The sequence below is a fragment of the Ruditapes philippinarum genome, unplaced genomic scaffold (assembly GCF_026571515.1).
Source record: "Ruditapes philippinarum isolate M1 unplaced genomic scaffold, ASM2657151v2 ctg822_1_1_1_1, whole genome shotgun sequence".
Taxonomy (NCBI): Eukaryota; Metazoa; Mollusca; class Bivalvia; order Venerida; family Veneridae; genus Ruditapes; species Ruditapes philippinarum.
The window spans coordinates 345,867-367,500 of NW_026852739.1; the positions used below are offsets into that span (position 1 = coordinate 345,867).

At 31.9% G+C, this 21,634-nt stretch overlaps 2 protein-coding genes across 3 annotated transcripts; both read right to left on the minus strand.

The window, feature by feature from the left end:
* Nucleotides 1-5,107: 5,107 nt before the first annotated feature.
* Nucleotides 5,108-20,554, minus strand: LOC132722997 (contactin-1-like). Of its 2 annotated transcripts, none has more exons than XM_060707646.1 (16): nt 20,300-20,554; nt 16,272-16,574; nt 14,972-15,277; nt 14,026-14,341; nt 13,133-13,438; nt 12,412-12,687; nt 11,918-12,211; nt 11,286-11,618; nt 10,384-10,692; nt 9,837-9,956; nt 8,931-8,964; nt 7,755-7,895; nt 7,207-7,274; nt 6,698-6,722; nt 6,332-6,399; nt 5,108-5,912 (listed from the first exon to the last, which is right to left on the minus strand). In XM_060707646.1, the coding sequence occupies exons 4-16, from the start codon at nt 14,174-14,176 to the stop codon at nt 5,836-5,838; spliced, it is 2,202 nt and encodes a 733-aa protein (XP_060563629.1). In that variant the 5' UTR covers nt 14,177-14,341; nt 14,972-15,277; nt 16,272-16,574; nt 20,300-20,554; the 3' UTR covers nt 5,108-5,835. The 2 variants fall into 2 exon arrangements, with proteins under 2 accessions (XP_060563629.1, XP_060563637.1); XM_060707654.1 differs by lacking the exon at nt 20,300-20,554 and adding an exon at nt 16,767-16,878.
* On the minus strand, nt 14,199-16,464 carry LOC132722935 (cell adhesion molecule 1-like). Its single transcript, XM_060707561.1, has 3 exons — nt 16,272-16,464; nt 14,972-15,277; nt 14,199-14,341 (listed from the first exon to the last, which is right to left on the minus strand). The coding sequence occupies exons 1-3, from the start codon at nt 16,462-16,464 to the stop codon at nt 14,199-14,201; spliced, it is 642 nt and encodes a 213-aa protein (XP_060563544.1).
* Nucleotides 20,555-21,634: the final 1,080 nt, after the last annotated feature.

The window sequence follows — 21,634 nt, forward strand, 5'->3', positions numbered from 1 at the left end:
CAAGTACGTTCCATGAATAAAGTACAATAAAATAATTACCTTTTGACAACGAAATACATATTCCAATGATCAGTATGAAAACATTCATGATTATTTAAATATTACAGTTAAGATACATATATGTCTATAACGTTTAAAACTTCCTTGTATTTTTGTTTACATCAACTTCCCATGTTGATATTCCGATATTTATAAATTGAATAAAGTACCCAGTTTTTTTTAAACATTTATTTATTCATTAATGTACCCATATATGAGGAAGTTAAATCAGCTCGGTGAATAAACATTAAATCTTATGCTTTTAAACACGACAGTGATTTGTCTTATTGTTTATGTATAGGTTAAAGTTTACAAGTACGTATTTACAAAATTAAATGCGTACTGATAAATTTTAACCAGCTTAGTTTTTTAAATTATTTTTATAAACAATCGATTTACGAGACGTATTAATAGTTTGTCGATTTACCAAAGTAAATGTATTTTTGTATTCATTTGAAATACTGGAATCCTATTGGACAAAAATAATTTCAAACACTAAATATGGAAGAGATGAAACGTGTATGGTTATGTCTATAATTCTTGCATAGAAACCACTCATGCAAGAGAACAAAGACAAAGATATAAATACACAGAGATACAGAACGCTGCGTGCGTTGTACCTTGAACAATCGTGACAATTTATTATTTTTACCTAGCCCGCGATACACGACGCTACGAGGGTGAACACTCTAGGGCACGATGATAAAAAAGCGATAATAGCATATTTATTATTGCATCATCGCGATTTTCATATTATCGTCATCGTACAATCGAGTTTTCACCATCGTATCATAGTGAGCTCGTCGGGAAAATGACTTTCTGTATGCTATATTTCATGTTTTAACACGAAGATTTATCTGGAAAATGTTTATATTAATAAGTATTTTCTTCTATGAGTAGAAGGAACTTATAGTGGAACCCGTCCTGCAACATCGCAATCACGGTTATTTTATTAGGCATTACACATTTTAAATCTTATTTGCGTTTTTCTTTAAGTTAATCAATCGGTTATGTACGGAATCCCGTTTCCGCCATCGACTTGTCGACTAAAAAGATAACCCGACAACTAGAAATTAAGAATAAACTTACGACTTTTCGCTGTAAAAACGTACCCCGAAAACTAGAAAAGTCGAGGTTTTTGACTCGATAATTGTCACAAATCGTCAGCATGTCGACCTATAAATTAGCACGAAAAGTATATGTTAAATATCTTTAATTTCCACTAGTCGCATGTTATCAAAGGTCGACAAGGTGATATTTGCATGACAGTTATCGCAAAAACGTCAACTTGTCTATCCATAATCTAGCGCGACAAGTAGAAAATAACCATAAAACCTCTAGTGTCGAAGTAGGATTGTACGGTGAAAAGAGTACACAAGACACGTATATATAATCCTAACCCGAGGTTTTGAGTGCTTATTTCAATTTGTCGGGTTATATTTTGGGTCGACAAGTCGACGTTTGCTTGATAATTATCATGATAATTATCATGCAAATATCAACTTGTCGACTTGTGATAATACACGAGAAGTGGAAATTAAGGCCAATAAATTTCTACTTTTCGTGCTAAGTTATAGGTCGACAAGTTGACGATTTTGTGATTATTATCGAGTAAAAAACCTCAACTTGTTTTGTTTTCGGGGAAATTTTTTATGGCGAAAAGTCGAAATTTTATTCTTAATTTCTAGTTGTCGGGTTATTTATTAGTCGACAAAACGATGGCGGAAACGGGATTCCGTAGTTATGAATAGAAATGTGAAATGCAATATCTATTTGTTACAGGCATAAGTTTCTGGTACAAATATTAGTAATCGTACACGATTATCAAAGTTCATGATTGAATGATTTTATCAATAGTGTGGTCAAGATTAAGAATATTGTAAAATATTATAGAGGTGTTTCAAATCAATACACAGAGTTATAATTTAAAAATGTTTCTTCTAAACCAATTGTTGGAAGACTTTAAACTTGCTTTTAGTGTATTATATCGGCTCATCATTTACACAATAAAGATCGCGTGCGAATAGTGTGGCCTTTGAGTGGTACACTGCATTGCAGTACATTTTTGTTTATATTTTTACAATTAAATATTTTGCTATTTATAGTCAATTTTATTATCTTCAGTACGGTAGATGTATATAAGTTCATGTTTATTAGTATGTTATGTAAACTTGTCGATTTATTGTGAATTATCCTTGCCTTGAAAAGTCTATACACTTGTTTTTGTTTGTTGCACTTGCTCAGTGCCTTTCCGATGGTGTTGTGTGGCTAGGTATTGTCTTTCCGATGGTGTTGTGTGGCTAGGTATTGTCTTTCCGATGGTGTTGTGTGGCTAGGTATTGTCTTTCCGATGGTGTTGTGTGGCTAGGTATTGTCTTTCCGATGGTCTTGTGTGGCTAGGTATTGTCTTTCCGATGGTCTTGTGTGGCTAGGAATTGTCTTTCCGATGGTCTTGTGTGACTAGGTATTGTCTTTCCGATGGTCTTGTGTGGCTAGGTATTGTCTTTCCGATGGTGTTTTGCGGCTAGGTATTGTCTTTCCGATGGTGTTGTGCGGCTAGGTATTGTCTTTCCGATGGTCTTGTGTGGCTAGGTATTGTCTTTCGCTCCCTTCTGTTCTGTTCTACCCTTTTATTATTATAATACCCATTCTTGTATTAAAGTTCAAAATTTAGAAAAGCATATTTTTCATGTGTCATATTTGAGCACCAATTTTTAAAGACCCTGTTTCAGGATCAGATTTCGTGATGATTGATTGTCCCATGAAGAATGTACATTGTTGGTATATTCTCTATCGGCTAATGGATTTTCTTGTGTCCGAACACATCTACAGTGGCCTGGATATGTTGTGCTACTTGAACAGGTACCGGATCTAGATAGTGCTGGTTTGAAGGAAATGAAATATAATTTTTTACACTTAAAAAAGTGGCAGGTCAAAAAAGGAAATGAAGGTTCGTAATATAATCCAAATGATAGGTTCTCAGTACATTTTTACACACTTTTGTTATTTAAATAACGTTATCGCCTCCTTTAAGTATTATTCATGATTATTCATTTTACGTATACGTCTTATTTCATACTTTGAACAACTCCCATTTTTATTGTTTTCACAAATCATTTTGTAACGATATAGTTAAGAAAATTGATTTTATTTTGAAATCGAGAATTTGTTCAAAGGGGAACTTTATAAATTAAAACTGCGTTTACAAAAATAAGCATTAAAAGAAACATCGTTGAATATCAACGTATTACGGTGGCACAGAGGTAACATGTGTGTTTTATTTATCTCGTGCGCACGAGATACTATGTCGTGGCCGCGAGTTACTTAGTCATGGGAGCGACATACTATGTCCTTGCCAAGAGTTAATAAGTCATGCACATGAGATAATTAAGTCGTTCCCACGACTACGTAACTCGTGGCCAAGGCATATTACCTCGTGCCACGACTTAATTATCTCGTGCCCACGACTTAGTGATTCTTGGGACGACACAGTCCCTCATGCGCACGAGACAAATAAAAAAAAACAAATATCACCCCTGTGTCACCGTAGTTATCGTCTCACAAGTCATTATTAAATCTTGTGCCTTTAACGTATACTAAACGCTAAAACATTTGTTACGACATCATGTTACTACATAGTAACTCCTGCACTCGAGATAAATTAAAGCACAAACACATGTACCCTCTGTGCCACCGTAGATAACCGGTATTGAACAAAACATCAACACCCGCGAAATTGTTTCAAATAAACTCTTTCGGCATATCATCAAAAAGAAAAAAAGAGGAAAATTCATTAAATTCTTTTTAAAAGGTTGGACAATAGCTACAATTTTACTTTTTTGTTGACACTACTATGAAAATTACAATAGCCCTATGATAATATAAACACTCTTAAAATTGGTCTTTCATTCTATATTATTATAATTATATATAGTATTGTTAGACTGTCATTATTCATTAATGCATTAAAGTTTAAAGCAAAGGGCAAAATATCGAAACAAATAAATAACCATATACAATTTGTGTATACAGTAATCAATATAAGTTTTAATTAGTGTAACGCCGTCACACAAGTGGGCACCGAATGTAATGAACGTTTACATTATCAGTAGGGAATTATGTTGTTCATTCGACATCAAGGCTATTACATGCAAAGATATTGCTTGCGTGGGAGTTATCAACAATAAAAGTACTTGTACTCGTTACCTTAATCCTTTTTCTCACGTGTACTTGAAAACAAAATGACTAGTCAACATTCAACATGCCTTATATTTACATTTTCAAATAAAAAGAATATACGTGATTCCCTATCGTGAGTTTGTAATAATATAAAACATCTTTTAATTTATCAATAAGATTGATGATATTTTCTTAAACATCCCAGATCTTTTAAGGTAATGTTGTTATTTAACATAAACAGTGATAAAAGGAGAAAGTACATTTGTGATAAAACTGTTTTCTTTCATTTCATATAACTGAGAAGACTTTAACAATTTTCTTATTGAAATTCTGGGAATAAATTGTCCAAAACGATCTTGTCGCAGACAATACAAGAATCCTCTTCCGGAGTAAACAAATAACCAGGAAGAAATTTTTTTCATACATTTTTAGAAAAGTGACGTAAGTTGTAGGGAACAAAATTTCACATTTTTTAGGATGGCGGTGATGTATCCTATTTCATTATCTTTACATTTTTTTTGTAACCATAGCGATCAAGAATTCTTCGGATATATAGCATAACAGACAGACGGGGGGGGGGGGGACAAGTGGAAAATTAAAATGCCATACTTTGCCACCAAAATTCATTATTTTGTTTTGTGGATTATAACCAAAGAAATATTAAAGCATTGTTAAAGTAACTTTGATCTAAAATTGTTGTTACCCAAAATATTCAGCAATGATCTAAATATTCTAAGGTTGTTAATTTTGTTAATTTTTGATAATTCGTTTACTTATTTACAAATTACAGTTATTTTAATTATCTTAATGCTGTGCGACATATTGCCGTGAAATCACGATTGCCTGGACATGTTAATCTCTTGGTCCGAGAAAAAAATTACAAGAGGGATAAAAGTTTCGCATGCCTTTATTTCACTATAAAAATCTAATGTGTATTATTAACATCTTTTCTTGACATTTTGCTTGTATTATTCTCTTTTTTGTTTTGGTTGTTTGTTAAAAAATGAAACAATATGAGTACAGCCGTAAAGTGGCTGTTTTTATATAATTTGTAATTTAGTGGTCGTTCATATTGTTTTTTCACCCGATTGGTAAGGACTAACTTGAATCTCATTTCATCTTGACAAATAATAAGTTCGCCTGGTGATTTTGTTTTCAATACATTTTTTTACAATTTGAATTGCAACATTAAATATACAAGAGAAAAAGTGTTTTAAAAGTAGTCGTAATAACTTAAATATCTCCTTTTATTGACTGTATAGAGTCAAATAAATATAAAACTGATGTTACAAACAACAACAAATAAATAAATAAATATTTCAACAGCAGAATGAAATAATATTTCAAATGATATCGATGGATGGTAATTGATATACAAAATAGTTTACTTAGATTCCTTGATATATCATTAAACATATATATTTGCACACACTGAATTGCACACTGTCGTTACAAAATGAACACTCTCACAGAATAGCTATTCCACTGTTATCTTACACAGTATTCGCATTAGCAGGTCTGTATTTCGGCCTTGCAATCACTTCACTTTGATCTTTTACAACAGACCAATGACTTGGGCTTCAAGCTTATAATATCTGTAACATATTCAGCTGTCACTTATTTCTTCTTTATACCTTTCACACCACCAGGTTTCAAGTTTTCGTAAATCCGGTTCTTTCTTTTACCTAGTTTTTCTGTGAAGTAAAAAATATGAAAATAGATGAAATTGAACAGAAATGCTTATATCCTATTTATAATCAGGTAAAGTTAGCTTGGTCAGGTATATTATCGGGGCTGTATTCCATTTTACCTTCATCAATGATCACAGGCATGCACTTAAAAGCTCATGGACAGTTTGTATATTATGTTTTGTGTGCACCTTACACACCAGGTTTCAAGTTTGCTTGATCTTTCATTTACTTAGTTTATATGTTAATAGAATCATGAAAATAGATAAAATGTACTGACACATCTCTTCATTCGATTCAGAATAATCTGATGGTGAAAATGATTACTTGCACTTAAAACTAAACTTTTGGTCATGTTCAAATTATCATGCATTATAAACGAATTGAATGTTGTGCAAAATCAAAGGTTAAAATCAAATCCTCACCTGCTATTTCAGTTTTGAATGCATCTGTTGTATGTGTTTTCTTTGGTAGATTTTCATACTCCACTTTACTTAAAGATTAAAACAAGAATATAAAAAGTATTTTATAGTAGACACCAGTTCACCGATTTCTGTATTATGTTACATGTATACGCTTATTTCTTCAAATACATCCTATATTCATTTTCATCAGAGCGATTTATCAAACATATTAAGAAAATTGCTGATAGATTTTGCCAATAATGGATAATGAACCAAAGAGTAAGTTTTTAAAATGCTACTTTAAATTAAGGAGGGTGAATGATATTGCTCTCTTTTAACACAATGATTTCGCTATGTATATTTATGATATTGAAAAAGAAAACTTACCCATCAGCTGTCGTTTCTTTTTCAACTGAAAAGATAATTTATAAAATTGTTATAAAGGACATGATAAAATACATGAATTAAAAGTGTTTAAGTTCCTAAGAAGTGATTAATTCCATCACTTTAAAGAATAGTATGAAATTTCTTTTAGAAATATTTGCCGTTATGATATGCCGTAACTAAGTATTAAATGATATTTTTAGAAGTCTTATCTTAATATGATATATAAGATGTTTCATAATGATAATATGAGCCACGCCATGACAAAACCAACATTATGGGTTTGCGACCAGCATGGATCCAGACCAGCCTGCGCATCCGCGCAGTCTGATCAGGATCCATGCTGTTCGCTTACAAACCCTATAACAAGTAGAGAAACTGATAGCGAACAGCATCGATCCTGATCAGAATGCGCGGATGCGCAGGCTGGTCTCGATCCATTCTGGTCGCAAACCCATTATGTTGCTTTTGTCATGGCGTGGCTTATATATCATATCAATACATTTTCTTACCTTTTATCATATCATACGCATTTGGATTTTCACTGTTATTTGAACGCTGAAGCTTTTCATACAGATTTCTAAAATTGATAGGAAAGTAAAGGTTATCTTTAACGTATTAGAATAAGAATTTCAGGATAAAATATGGCTTAATGATTTTCAGCAGGAAAGGAATTTAAGTCAGTGTGTCTTATTTTTTACAGCATCAAGTAGCATATTACGTCTTTGTTAAACGTTTGTTTGTACAGGATTTATTTAAGTTCGATAGCTTAAGACACACACTCGAATGAGTGAAAAGTTTTTTTGCTCAAGGAAACAAGGGTTCGCCCCAAACAGGGATTAAACCCACACGGTTAGCGAACCTTAGATAACTAGTCCAATACTTTAACCATCCTAGTCCCACCAGTTAACCATCCGGCAACACCCTCACTCTTGTGGTTTCATTCTTGATAATACAACCTTTTTAGTTCTTTCCCTGACTAATAATTACATGTTGCTTTTAATATAAAAAAATGCAATATGTTTATGCCTTCTTAAAGTGCAGGAAATTAGTTACATACATTTTGTTAGCTTTGTCATTTGATTTAATCTCGGCAGCTGGAACTTTAGTCTGTTCATATATGTTGTTATCGGCATAGTTGTTCATCTCTGTTTGCTGGCATTGTTGCTGTCCTTGCTCATGGTTTTGTTTTCTTATAGCACTGATTTAAAGTATGAAAGATTTATATTATATTATCATTATAAACTTAATCTTTACTATAATTACAGTTATACCAAAATCTTTTAAAAACAAAATCGGCTTTTCACTGATTATTATGTACATTGTAACTTATGCACTTGCATAATTTACTAAAATCGTGGAATAGTAGACATATAAGAACATGTATGGTAAGTATATAAAAAAAATTGTATTTACGCATGCTTAAACTGATATACTGAACTAGAACTCCGCGAGTCGGATGTGTCGCCTTGTGAACAGTATTTATCATCCTATAAACTTTTATGTCCAAAGCTTTTATAGTTTAGGAGAAATGGATCAGACAAAATAAAGTATGAACATTAACAAAGGGCAATAACTCAAGAAATAAGAAGTACAAAGTACCAGTTTTTGTGTACTGCACTTTTTCTTAATAAGATCTATCATCATATAAAGTTTCAAGTAAAAAGCTTTTTTTGTTTATGAGAAATGGCCCGGACAAAAATAAAGTATAAAAAGTAACAAAGGGCAATAACTCCAAAAATAAGAAGTGCAGAGTACCCGTTCTTGTGCACTGCACTTCTTCTTAATAAGATCTATCGTCTTATGAAATTTCAAGTCAATAGCTTTTATTGTTCAGCTTTTTAAGGCGACACAAAAAGGAATCCTTTGTTCTGATTCTTTTTTCCAAATCCTTAAATAAATATCATTTACATAATAATTATTAGTTTACTATAGTAGTATTATTGTAACTTATGCACTTGCATAATCTACTAAAGATCGTGAAATAGTAGACATATACGAACATGCATGGTAGGTTTATAAAATCATTTATTGTATTGTTTTACGCATGCTTGAAGTGATATACTGAAAAGAAATTCTTCTTTTTAAATCCTTTATAAATAAATGTAATTTACATAATGAGTTTACTATAGTAATATTATAGCTATCACGTGACAAATCGATTATGAATGTCAGTATAACAATGCAAAGCTATATTCATATTGCATGCTTAATTAAGAGAAACAAATTTCATTACCTTAATATTGTTTGTAGCCGGGTCCTGATGCCGTCTGAAAAATATGTAATCAATTATATTCTATTCATATTGATTCTGTCATGTAAAGTTATAGGTATTTACAAACCTTATGGTATTTTGACCAGTTATGAGATATTCATATATAATGTCAATTATTATATCGTTTCTGCTTACAATGATGTTGCTAGTCAAAGCAGCATTTTGTATAAAAAAGAACTGTCGGAAGGACAGCATGCCCGACTACTCTCAGAGATTGATACTTTATAAGATTATTGCTCTCTATCGAGTGTCCGATGTTGCAACCCATTATCTTCAGTAGTTTTTAAACTAACTTGCACCTAACTTATACTAAAACAAAAGTCGTCGTCGCCGGCGCTGATGTCAGGGTGAATATAATAGTTTTCCTCTTTTCCTATAAAAGTCGAGCTTAAAATGAATGATAACCATATTTGATGTTTTTTTAACGTCTGATATAAGCAAATATTTGATGAAGATGCAACTAAAATGAAATTTACATCAACAGTCTTGCAGATGTTATGTTTAATTGACATAAGCTAATAGCAGAGTTGCAATAATTCATTTAAAACTTACACAGTGTTTTTGATGAATCTTGATTTATTTTGTGAGACACACGTAGATTAATAAACAGTGAAATCCTTGATTGAAAATTATTTTAACAAACAAAAACAAACTGTATTTATTTGTAAGTTCATTTTGCGGTCAATGTGACACGTAAATGCTATTCCATGAAAAGCGGCACATAGTTCCCGAATAAAAGTAATGCGATAGCACTAAACAAGAAAACAATTAACAAAACTAAATTAATAGGAATTTTGAATAGGTATCATTGCTTGTGAACTGAAAAAGCAGCGTATGGCCCCAAAATAAGACATGTTTCATAGTTACCTTTTGTGATTGTTTTTCTGCGGAAAAGTACTACAAGAACCACTATCAGGACTATAACAACAAGTGCCGACAACGTTCCGCCTACAATTCCGCCAACAGACAAACTTCTGGAGTCAGACCCTAAAAAATAGAAAGAAGTCATTTCAAAAACGTATATACTGTATATATTTTGTCATTTTAAGGCACAGAAATTAACCAAATTTGAATGCCATAATCGTAATTAGTTGAACAGTTATTTTTTTCACGCATAGACTCACTAAGGTTGTTTAAATATGACAATGTTAAAAACTATTGTCACCAATGTCAATACAATGACAGTAACTACACTATGATGTTAATAATTATAACAGATATTTAATTTATACGAAATTAATGATAAGAAATAATGCTGTTTAAATTATTATTTCAAAAAATCAAGGTGAAAAGGAAGAACGGTTTTCTCGTTTTGTTATTTTGCAATATTTAAACTCACATAACATCTATAAATATATGATACCAATACCGTAATTGTACTCTGTATGCCTTTTAGCGCTTATCTCATACTTACTTAAGATTTGATGTGTCGTGAAGTTCTGATATTGAGAGAAAGGACTATTGCCTGCTCTATTAAACGCATAGATTCGTATGAAATATGTCGTTGAATGACTGAGGTCAGTTAAGACCTTTTGCTTAAGATCTTCACTTTCATCCGTCCCGCCATAAACTGTTTCAACATTTTCCCACTGTACCCTGTCAGTACTAAGCTGTATCAAAAAAGTCTGAGGAAATCCACCATGATATCCTTGTTGCCACAAAACACGTGCAGTGGTTTGTTGAATGTTGTCTACGGTTATATTTTTAGAAACACCTGGTGGGCCTACAACAAATAATGTGTCATAAAGTTAGCATTCAAAATAATAAGAAATCTAACGGCAAATTGATTCCATTTTCAACTTTGGAAGGTATGTCTGAAAATGGAAGGATATCTATGGAACTTATCTATACATCGAACGAAATGACGTATCCGACGAATGCCTGTAAGAAAGGGACAACAATACATCAAGACATTATTTGTTTAGTATTGACAAACACTTTTCTTCATGTACCATTTATGCAATGAATTGTAAGCATTAGTATATGTAACAAATGTAATGCTGATAACGATATTTTCTGGTTGTGATTTACAAATGCCGAATACCTGATAGTGACGTCAAAAGAATTACAATAATTCAGAAATATTTGAGTCGTGTCATGACAAAACCAGCATAATGGGTTTGCGACCAGCATGGATCCAGACCAGCCTGCTGTTCGCTTACAGACCCTATAACAAGTGAAGAAACTGCTAGCGAACAGCATGGATCCTGATCAGACAGCTGGTCTGGATCCATGCTGGTCGCAAACGCATTACGTTGGTTTTGTCATGACACGTCTCATTTGTTTTTAATAATTCAGAAACAAACACTTAGTTACCATCAGGAACAATTTCCACTGTTTGAAAAGTAGAGTCCACTTCGTTTGACAAAACAATATCGAAATATCCAATGTCTTTCTTAGACATAACAGTAAAAGATATAATTAATTTAACACCATTTGTCTTAACAATCTGTGTAAACACCGGCAAGTCTACAAGTACACCTCGCTTTGATAGAGAATAATTTGGTCCTGTTTGTCTTAAACCGTTTACATTTTTATAAACCTTCACGTCCGTCACACCTGCATTCGAGTAATATTCGAGTTCGATATTAAGACGATCATTCAACTTTGCTGTTACTTTCTTGGTAAATTTAGTAACAATAGGAAATGCTGAAATATTGTAAAATAGAATTAATATTCCGTGTATTTAAGTCAAAATCTAATATTAACTTTCATTATTGATTCAAGGCAGGTATCAATATATAAAGTATATATCAATATAAACATGCCCTAAATTCATAAATTGGAAATTCATCAGAATATATATAAAAAAGTAAAATGAGAATTTGGAATCACATAATGCACTTTTAAAAAAAGTAGCGGTTACATCCAACAACCAAGTTAATAAATGATAATAATTACAGGTCCCATTTTTCGTGGAATTTATATATTCTATATAAGTCACTTACATTTAATAAGTATTTGTGCTGATCCCTCAATAAATTCCTTATCTGTCCCAAATACTCTAATACCGTTACTGGCAGAACACGTGTAAATGCCTGAATGTTCATATGTCAAATCAGTCAGTTGGAGCGTTTTGCTTCCTGGTTTTTCTGATAAAGGCAAGCTATGCCCCGGCCATGTCTGAACCCATTTTCCGTATCTATAATTATTGCCTGGTAAACCCATAGCATTGCATGTTATAACTATATTGGTAGCTTTAATTGATGTGTTACTTCCAACCACAGTGACATCAGGTGGATCTGAAAAACGCTCGTTCATTTAGACCTTTGCAAAAATTTACTTCACGTGTATACCTTTAACAATATTACTAATATGTAGGATTTAAATTAATAAATTTAAACAGATAAAGTTTATAAAGAATAACACAGTTATTGTTCTATGTTACAGAATGCAATGCATTAAAAAACAAAACCACAACAACGATGCTATTTCAACCTACAGTGTACAGTAAGAAGAACTGTTTCGTCATCCGCCACTTCGACTCCATTATTTGCATTACACCTGTAAGTTGCAGCATCTTGCTTCCTTACATTGATAAGAACAAACGGTAATTTGTTATTGCCAATTGCTCCAGAGCCTTGGTTTACTGGTGTTTGTTGTCCCTGTTTGTACCATTTAAATGTAGACGCCGGTTTACTTGAAGCGACACACATAAGCTCACTATTGTTACCTTCGACGACAACTACATTTGACATCTGCTCAATAATTGGACGATCTACAAAAATCACGTTTATATCATGTAGTAACGTACTTTTCTTAAATAAACTCTTTTTTTTTTAACTTTTTACTAACTTGCACCAAACAACAAAAAATTTAAATTGTGTACATAATTGCTGAAATCTGATAAAAAACTTGTAAGATAAAGTTTAGGAGGGATACGGATTTGCAACAACTATTAAAAAGTAACTTACACTGTATTGCATGATACCATGATCGAGTAGTTCTATCATGAACATTTGTCACAATATCTCTTCGTAAATTGTAAGACATTTTCATAATGAACAAAATAAAATGGTCGTTGAATTTATGTCAGTGTCGGAACAGTGACAACAAGGGTTATAAAAGACAAATAGTACGTTGAATTATTGAACATTTAAGATAACGATGATACAATTAGTAACAAATATATTACAACTTAAAGCTTTGATAGAGTAACTTACATCTTAGATCCAATGTTTCTTTAATTCTTTCAGATGTTCCTAGGATATTTTGAGCTTCACAAGAAACTATGTCTCCATCATTGTCGCGTGTTGGAGTCAGTATTAATCTCTGTCGACGTTTTATACCACCATATTCTCCACTTAGATTGAACAAATCTTGTGTTGCCTTTGAAATAACATTGTTTATTGTCCATGTGATGTCAGATATTGGATTAGAACTTCCCGACGTGCAGTCTAATGTTAAAGCTGTTATTCCATTAGCAATAATGTTGTTGTTTCCAGTTATGGTAGTTGTAAGGGGTTTAACTAAGATGAAAAACAAATTCTGAATTATCGTGCCAAATAAATATATACATGTACTATAAAAACAACAAACTAAATACAAAATGTATATGCATAATGCAAGAACGGCACATTTTCGATAGTTTTGAAAAGGTACTTTCGAATAGCTAATAATACACATTTTTAAATTTTATTCTTTTTCAAAACTGATAAAAATATCATAATAGGTCATGAAATGAAGAATAGATATTGTCTGAAAAACGAAGTTATCGGCTGATACAAAATACTATATACATACTATTGTCTTGCATTATCATGAAAGGCAAATCAGTATATTGAAAGACAATTTCTTTTAGTCTGAGAACATTTTGTGTTGTACATAACAAAAACAATTCAGATTTAGATGTCATAAAGGTGAAAATGACAAATTGCTTTATCTTTGCAAATAAATAAATAAATAAAATAATTATTTAATAATAAATGGTTTCAATACTGTTTAAATTGTTTAAACATTTATGTACCGAAACAAATACCATTTTGAAACCAATTAAAGTATCTCATTTCATGTTCATTCAACTTAATCTTAAATCACATGTAATTTAAATACTTACATTGTATACTGAGTTTGGCGGAATCTTTGACTGGTGTTTCCAAATTTTCAGTATTGTAAACTGAGCACGATATCTCATTGCCGTTCATGTATCGTGTCGGATATAAAACAAGAATCTGTGATCTTACTACACCGTTGTTTTCGCCAGACATTCTATGTATCGTTGACCATTTTCTAGTTCAATGAGCCATTGAACCATTTTATATCGGATGCAGGATTTGATGATCCAGTTGTACAGTTCAATGTCAGTGACGATTGTCCTGGTTCATTTGCAACTTCATTGCCAGTTATCTTAGTGGAAGCGGGCTTTACAGGAACTACAAAAACGGACAATACTAAAGTACTTAAATACGAAATGAATTTGTATTTTACAAAATGATAATGATGATTGAATTCTTTATCTACTGTGCCGCTAGAGACAAAAATTGCTTTATACGTTTGACTGAATCAACTTATATTAATTTATCATCGTTTTAAACAGAATAATAATATCAGTATTGAGGTGACATATTGTAATATATTTGTTGAGAGCGTTCGCATGACAACTTGATTGTTTCCGATAGCAGAAAATTCAAAATATGAGTTTCTTGATCTAATAATAAAAAGTACTAGCTCTGTAAGTTTAATAAACGAAAAATGACAAATTTCACTTAATATTTACTAGATTTTATCTAATTCCGTTTTGGTATGTGTTATTTATTTATTATTGCATTAAATGTAATTTCACCGCAGTGTATAATCCTTATTACTGTATGTTTGCAAACCAAATTGAATTTTTGCAGATAGCTTTGGAATTGAATCGAGGAGTTAGGTTTGCTGTTTAAAAACGAATTTTCACCTTTGAACTTAACAGAAGAAAATTTACAAAATCGGATGAATTTTCTTTTCCATATTTTTTTCTTCGGTTATGATAAGTCCAAATTAACGTATAAAGATAATCAACTTACACAAAATTTTAAGATCGACAGATGCATTGGACTGCATCTGGTTTACCAGTAATGGATGCGATACAATGCATAGAACACTTCGTCCGTTATCATCGGCTACTGCTTGCATTTCCAAAATAGATGTTACGGTATACGTCTTTGTTATATTATCAAGAACTGAAACCTGTCGTCCAAGCAAGCTTTCGTTTTTGTACACCCATCTTAAATTTGCCGCAGGTTTACTGACTGTAGAGGTGCAATTAACCTCCACTCTATTTCCAGCTGATGCAACAGATATTTGCTCAATTGTTAGCCGACTAGGTCTAACTGAAGACAACAAGATTTACGAAAAAACTTATAGATGGCAATCTACCGTTTAATAAGCGTTAAAGTGACATACGTTTTATATTTATAAATACAATGTAATGTACGATCAATAAACTAAAACATTTATTGTCTTTAATACGGATGCGCATGCAAACTGCTATTTAAATTTACCCAGTGGGTTGCCCCTTTTACGCTTTGGAAAACCACTACTAATAAAAGCATCAACAAAAATCACGGGCAAGTTTTACATAATCTCAAACAAATAAATATACCAGTATAACGCTACTTGCGCAGTTGTTAGAAGAGATTTGTAGCTGTTATCGAAACCTTTTTTGTGCTATTTATAAACTTGTTGTCACTGTTTGAAACAAACTTTATGCCACGTTTTTTTTTGTTTTTATTGACGCCGGGCTTTGTAACACTGCATTTTAAGGTCCAACCATAAGTTGCTAGCTTAAATAATGTTGTAATTAGTATTGGTATTGAGTATTTGTTGTCAATGTTGAAGCAGCTACTCATCTACAATTTTATCATTATATTTTTACTTCAACTGAATTGGAGGAATTTAAAATAATTTAATTAAACAAAAATGGCAGAATTAGGTTGAACTTCAACTTATTTAATAGTACTGCAAGTACATGATCATAAGTTTGCTCGATGACTGTTCCTCCAAGGATGGTTCAACCATGTTTCCCAACAAGATTTTGTAGATAGATATCTTCACAAATTTGACGGGATATGGAAGAAATTAATAGTTTGGATAATAAATTAAAACGAAGCAATTCGAGATCAATAATATGTTCTAAATGTTATAGAAACACTCTAATAGTGTATATATACTAATGAAAAAACAACAAAAAATACAAACTACAACAACACACGCACACACACAAATCACCCAAAGAAAACAATACTTGGTAAATGCAACAGAACATGCAAACACTTGTTATCTATATGATTCATGTGTTCAATTAATCAATTAAAACATATTTACCTCTCACAGTCAGAGATGTCTCACTACCATTACATACATATCGTCCTTCATCAGCAACAGATACATTTCTCATGACAAGACCTTTCAAATCACTGGCCCACCCAAGTCTATTTCTCTTCTGAATCGGAATCTGAATATTATTGAAAACATTGTTCCCAGCACTATTGTACTGTATATTCTGGCCATTTACCATCTCTGGTCCATACCATGACGGGTAAACTGAATTGGATGTACACGGAATAGTCGCAATATCGCCGAATGTGACATTTAGCTGCCCCAAACAAATGCTTGTTTGATGTAAAGCTGAAATTAAAGCAGAGTAAAATCAAATAGGTAATATAAGAAATAACAATAATTGGCAGTAGATAAACAAGACATTATTATATTTATGTTATATTAGAAACTTCATAAGTTATACATACACTCACAATTACAAAATTGTTTGAAATGTTAGAAATTATAAGATATGTGTTTTATTAATTTAAAGAATATTACCAACATAAATAATATAAAGATATTCTCTAAACGCATAAATGAGTAGATACAATATACATGTACAAACTATTGTAGCAAAATAAAATAATAGATTTTGTTGATGTAATATGACAAGAAGGCCCTTAAATTACGGAAACTAATTTATGATGCAAGCAAAAAACTGTAAAGTATATATATTTCCCATGTGACTATTTATAAAAATCTGACATGATCTTACTAAATGAATACATAAGTGTTTAAGGAATAAATAAATTCTACCAATCATATAAACGTACAAAGGTCGTAAATGACTTTTAATCTTCAGTTAATAATGAAACATACTAGTTATGTTAATAACAGGATTCGTTAGGTTTGAAGCTATGATTTTAACGAAAATGCCTTTTAATCAGGAAGTTTGAATATTTTAACACAGCTCATTTATCACATGAGTTATTGGAAGTTAAATTATGAGAGTTTACAGTTAGAGTCAAGTTTCACATCACTTTAAACAACATTAGAAGGAAGTTAATATCGGTTTAAGATCGAAACGCATGCTGGCATTTATGTTTTTGCCATTTATTACATCCTGTAAGGGGATAACCTATTCACTAAAATGTAAATAATTTTTTATGATAAATTTACATGTAAGCCGGAAGATATTGTTTATTCAACGTTTATTACGAACACTCAAATTGTCAAATGTATTAATGTCACACGTATGTAGTAGTAAACCTTTTCAAGCTCCAAATAATCTTAATCCAACTTTGAGGAATGTTTCTTTACCGTGATAGGATGAATTACAAATACACCAGACAAATATTTGAACATCTTTGATCAAATGAAAGCAAAATTGATCTCTTGATTGTAAAAGCCTCCTTTAGCCCAATAAAACTTTAAAGATATATTATGCTTAAATGTTATATTTTTAAATATTGATAATTTCTTCACAGTCTCTTTGTAAATATAGAATGACTAGGCACAAAGTAGATATCTTATGTTTTAAACACTACACACTATAGGTGGACACAATAAGAATATATTGTGTCATTAAAAAAACTGACAGCTTTTATTAAGAACATGAAGAAAGGACCAACTTTACCTGACTTTTAATCAGATATGCAGCTTCACACACATAGTTTGTACTTTCTGTTATTAAAATTAGACATATTCAGAAAGAATTACATGGCTTTCAATTAATTCCTGGGATAAAAATTATTTACTCTAAGATGAGCACAGTATATCTTTAAAGTTATTTTAAAATCAGAGTCAAATACAATGTCATGTAGTTACTATAAACATGATGATTCATCATGGGTAATTCATGAAATATAATAAATCAATTTATGTTTTAAATGAAGATACATTTACGTTATTTTCTTTAGCTCAGTGTATCATTGTCTTATTGAGAGGATCGATAATGATACTGTCCCAGGATGATAACTTGAGCCTTTGTTTACATAATAAAGATTATTAACAATGCGAAAAATATGTAAGGCAGATTGAAGCCTTATGAATAAAACACAAAGTTAAACGAGACATTTCCATGTGTCTTCATAGCGCAGTAGGCAGTACGTCCGTGTCTGTATTGTATTCATTCATTTACATGTTCGAATCATAGTTAGATACAATTACATCTGAGAGTTTTCATATATCCTTTTCATTTTTCCAAATAGTGCGGGATAGAATGTTTTTGTACACAGGTTGGCATGCACTTGTGTAAAAAAAAATTGAAGATAATGTGAAAAGTGTTTATATTCATCCATATATATTAGAATTATTATTATTATTTCGTAACCGCAGTGTGTTAAAATAATTCGTTTTTCAAAATGAATTAAAAAAGAGACAAAAAGGAAGGAAAGAAATAAACACAACATCACTATAACATGGCAGTGCGTACGGTTCGAACCTACGAGTTCAAATCATTAAAAGTTACAGTAACGTTGATTTACCACCTGAGCCATCACGATGGTACACATTTTTCTTAAAATTAAACTATATATGGTTGTTGACACTATCAACCTCGGATAATATGCAGACTTACCCTTTTAATGGACTTTCCAATGTACCGTTAAGACCAAATTATCATCCTAGGACAATACCAATTATATTCTTCAAACTTGTGTTCGTGTTTGTTTTACCCCGCTAGTTTGTTTACACAAGAGTGGTCATTCAGTTCACCTTCCTGCTAGCAGCCGATTGGTTAGGATTTTTGTTAAAAAATCCCTACCACCACTTATTATCGCAATACATTTTAAACCGCGTTGTGATTCACTGTATATTTTCTGTCTCGAAATTGTCTGCTTTAGGCGATAATGGGATGTATCTCATTTTTAAATTAGAATTGTGTTTGTAAAATTGTGTACAGTTATAGTATATTTCAATGTTGCATATTCTTTAACTGAAAGTACCGCATTGAAGAATGTTTTATATTAATGTTTCAGTCATAGGTGCTGGATTCTGTTTGAAGTTTATTGACATTTTATCTAAGATTGAATGTTATCATACTATTTTCTAGCAGCAGTAAGTCACATCAAGTTTGATGAGGTTAAAAAAGTCTCAAGTATCTATGAAATCACATAAACCATTGTGCTCAAATATGCCAGATAATTATGTAATCATGGCATGACTTTTGATGTGATGATTTTCTTCCCAAAAATTTGCTTTCATAGAAAAGGAAGTGTTCATCAAAGTAAATAATCGCTTACAGTGTACGTCTTAATGTAAATATCAACAAAACATATATGAGCCATGTCATGACAAAACAAACATAATGGGTTTGCGACCAGCATGGATCCAGACTAGCCTGCGCATCTGCGCAGTCTGATCAGGATCCATGCTGTTCGCTTACAAACCCTACAAGTAGAGAAACTGATAGCGAACAGCATGGATCCTGATCAGACTGCGCGGAGGCGCAGACTGGTCTGGATCAATGCTTGTCGCAAACCAACTTTGTTGAATTTGTCGTGACGCGGCTCATATAGCCTTTGTACCTTAATAAGCTGCCCTACAATATAACGTGACAAAGGCTCGTTATGAAAAATGTATAGCTGTAATAGTACAGTGGCAATAATTGAGTTTATTTGAAATACGATCATACTTTAAATGTTTAAACTTAATGCCTATATATGCTCACATGTTTACAGAGTCAATAAAATAATAAAATTTTAATTAAAAAAGTTAAGAATAAATATTATTGGACAAGTATTGCTCTGTATATTAAAGTGCTGTTGAAGCTAGTTTATGTAGTCTATTTAAGTGTCCGTTGTATTGTTAAATGATAGGTTAAATATTGTCTTATTACAGTTTTGTACATTAACATGAATAATATAGATCTTATCTAGATTAAAAGATCGTAAACAAAAATAGAGATAATTGGTATATAAGGTATTTTAAGGTATTGTAAAGACGAAGGTATTGTAAAGACGAAACTACAGACTGTAGATCCAATATTTGCTCCTTATCTCTTGTCATCTATAATGTGAACGTATTCAAATTTAAATATATTGATGATTTTAAATCGATGCAATATAACGAAAAATTTAAAGACTACTTACCGAAATAAACAACTGTTAAACTTTTAATATATATCCTATTATACATAGTGAACTTGTCACATATTCGTCGCAATTAAATATAAAAAAGGAATAAGATTACTTCCTTGGTTTAGCCAAATATGACAGCTTAAAGTTTATTCGATTTAATCGAAATGATCTTTTTCATTAAACTTCACGGTTTATGCGTTCGTACTATTCTTTAGCCTGTTACATTGCACGACGAAAAACATTTTACAAGTTATACAAATGTATCTGATGCACACTGCCATATTAAATGACCAAACAGTTACGGCTGTTTTAGCGATAAATTTTCGGAAAGGATTTCGAAATACTGACGCAGATTTATTTTAACAGCAATAAAAGTGATGTGCTTATTAAATATGCCGGACTTAAAATCGAGGGCTTATAAAACAATAAATTATCAATATCTTTAAACTTGTTACCCAGATTTATGTCCCATATCGCATGTAATTCAACAACAGCAACACCTACTACTACAACAATAACTAAAATAGTTATAACAACATTTAGAGCTCATTGAGCACTAAAAGTTTTGCAAGTGCTGTTTGGGGGAGGGGGGCGGGGAGGATAGAAGGGGGCTGTAAACGGAGGCTTGTTCACCCCCTACCGTCTATGGAGGGGTCAAATTGTACTAGGTGTGATTCACTGAGTATAGAGCGTATTTTAGGCAATCTATATTTTTATTTGACTCAAACAATATAGATGTGTTTTGTCTATTTTTTTTAAAAAAGGGCGAAAATCACATTGTTATGTGAGTTACACTTGACTGTTGAAGTAAAAAAAAAATTTTTTATATACAAAACAATGATAACAATAACTTTGACATAAACAAATATTCCTTTATTTCATTACGTTATTGTGTTTGCTTGTAAATAGACCAGGCAGCTGCCTTAGAATTGCATTTTCTTATGTTATATTAAATTCTACGATTGGCCTAAACACGGAAGACAAAATGGCGCAGGGCTATCGTTTTATATCTTGACTAATGAGGTTTATTCAAATCACTAAATAACTCAACTGATGATTTTCGAATCTTGAGATACTTTGATGTGATGAAGCTTTCTGGCAAGCAAACGGAAGGTCGGTGTTCCCACTCGTGACACTGGCTCGTGCTTAAAAATGCAAAAAGGGGTACCTTTGGTCTACCAAAGTCACAAAAGCTTGCAAAATACCATATTTCTGCAGTCGATTCTAATTTACGTCTATTTTGTTTAATATAGTCCGCGAATGGAAAGAAGAGCGAGCTGGCGAATTACGACTTTCACGTCGTTTATTGGAGAGGTCATCAGACCTCTCCACAGTGTTCATCCTGGT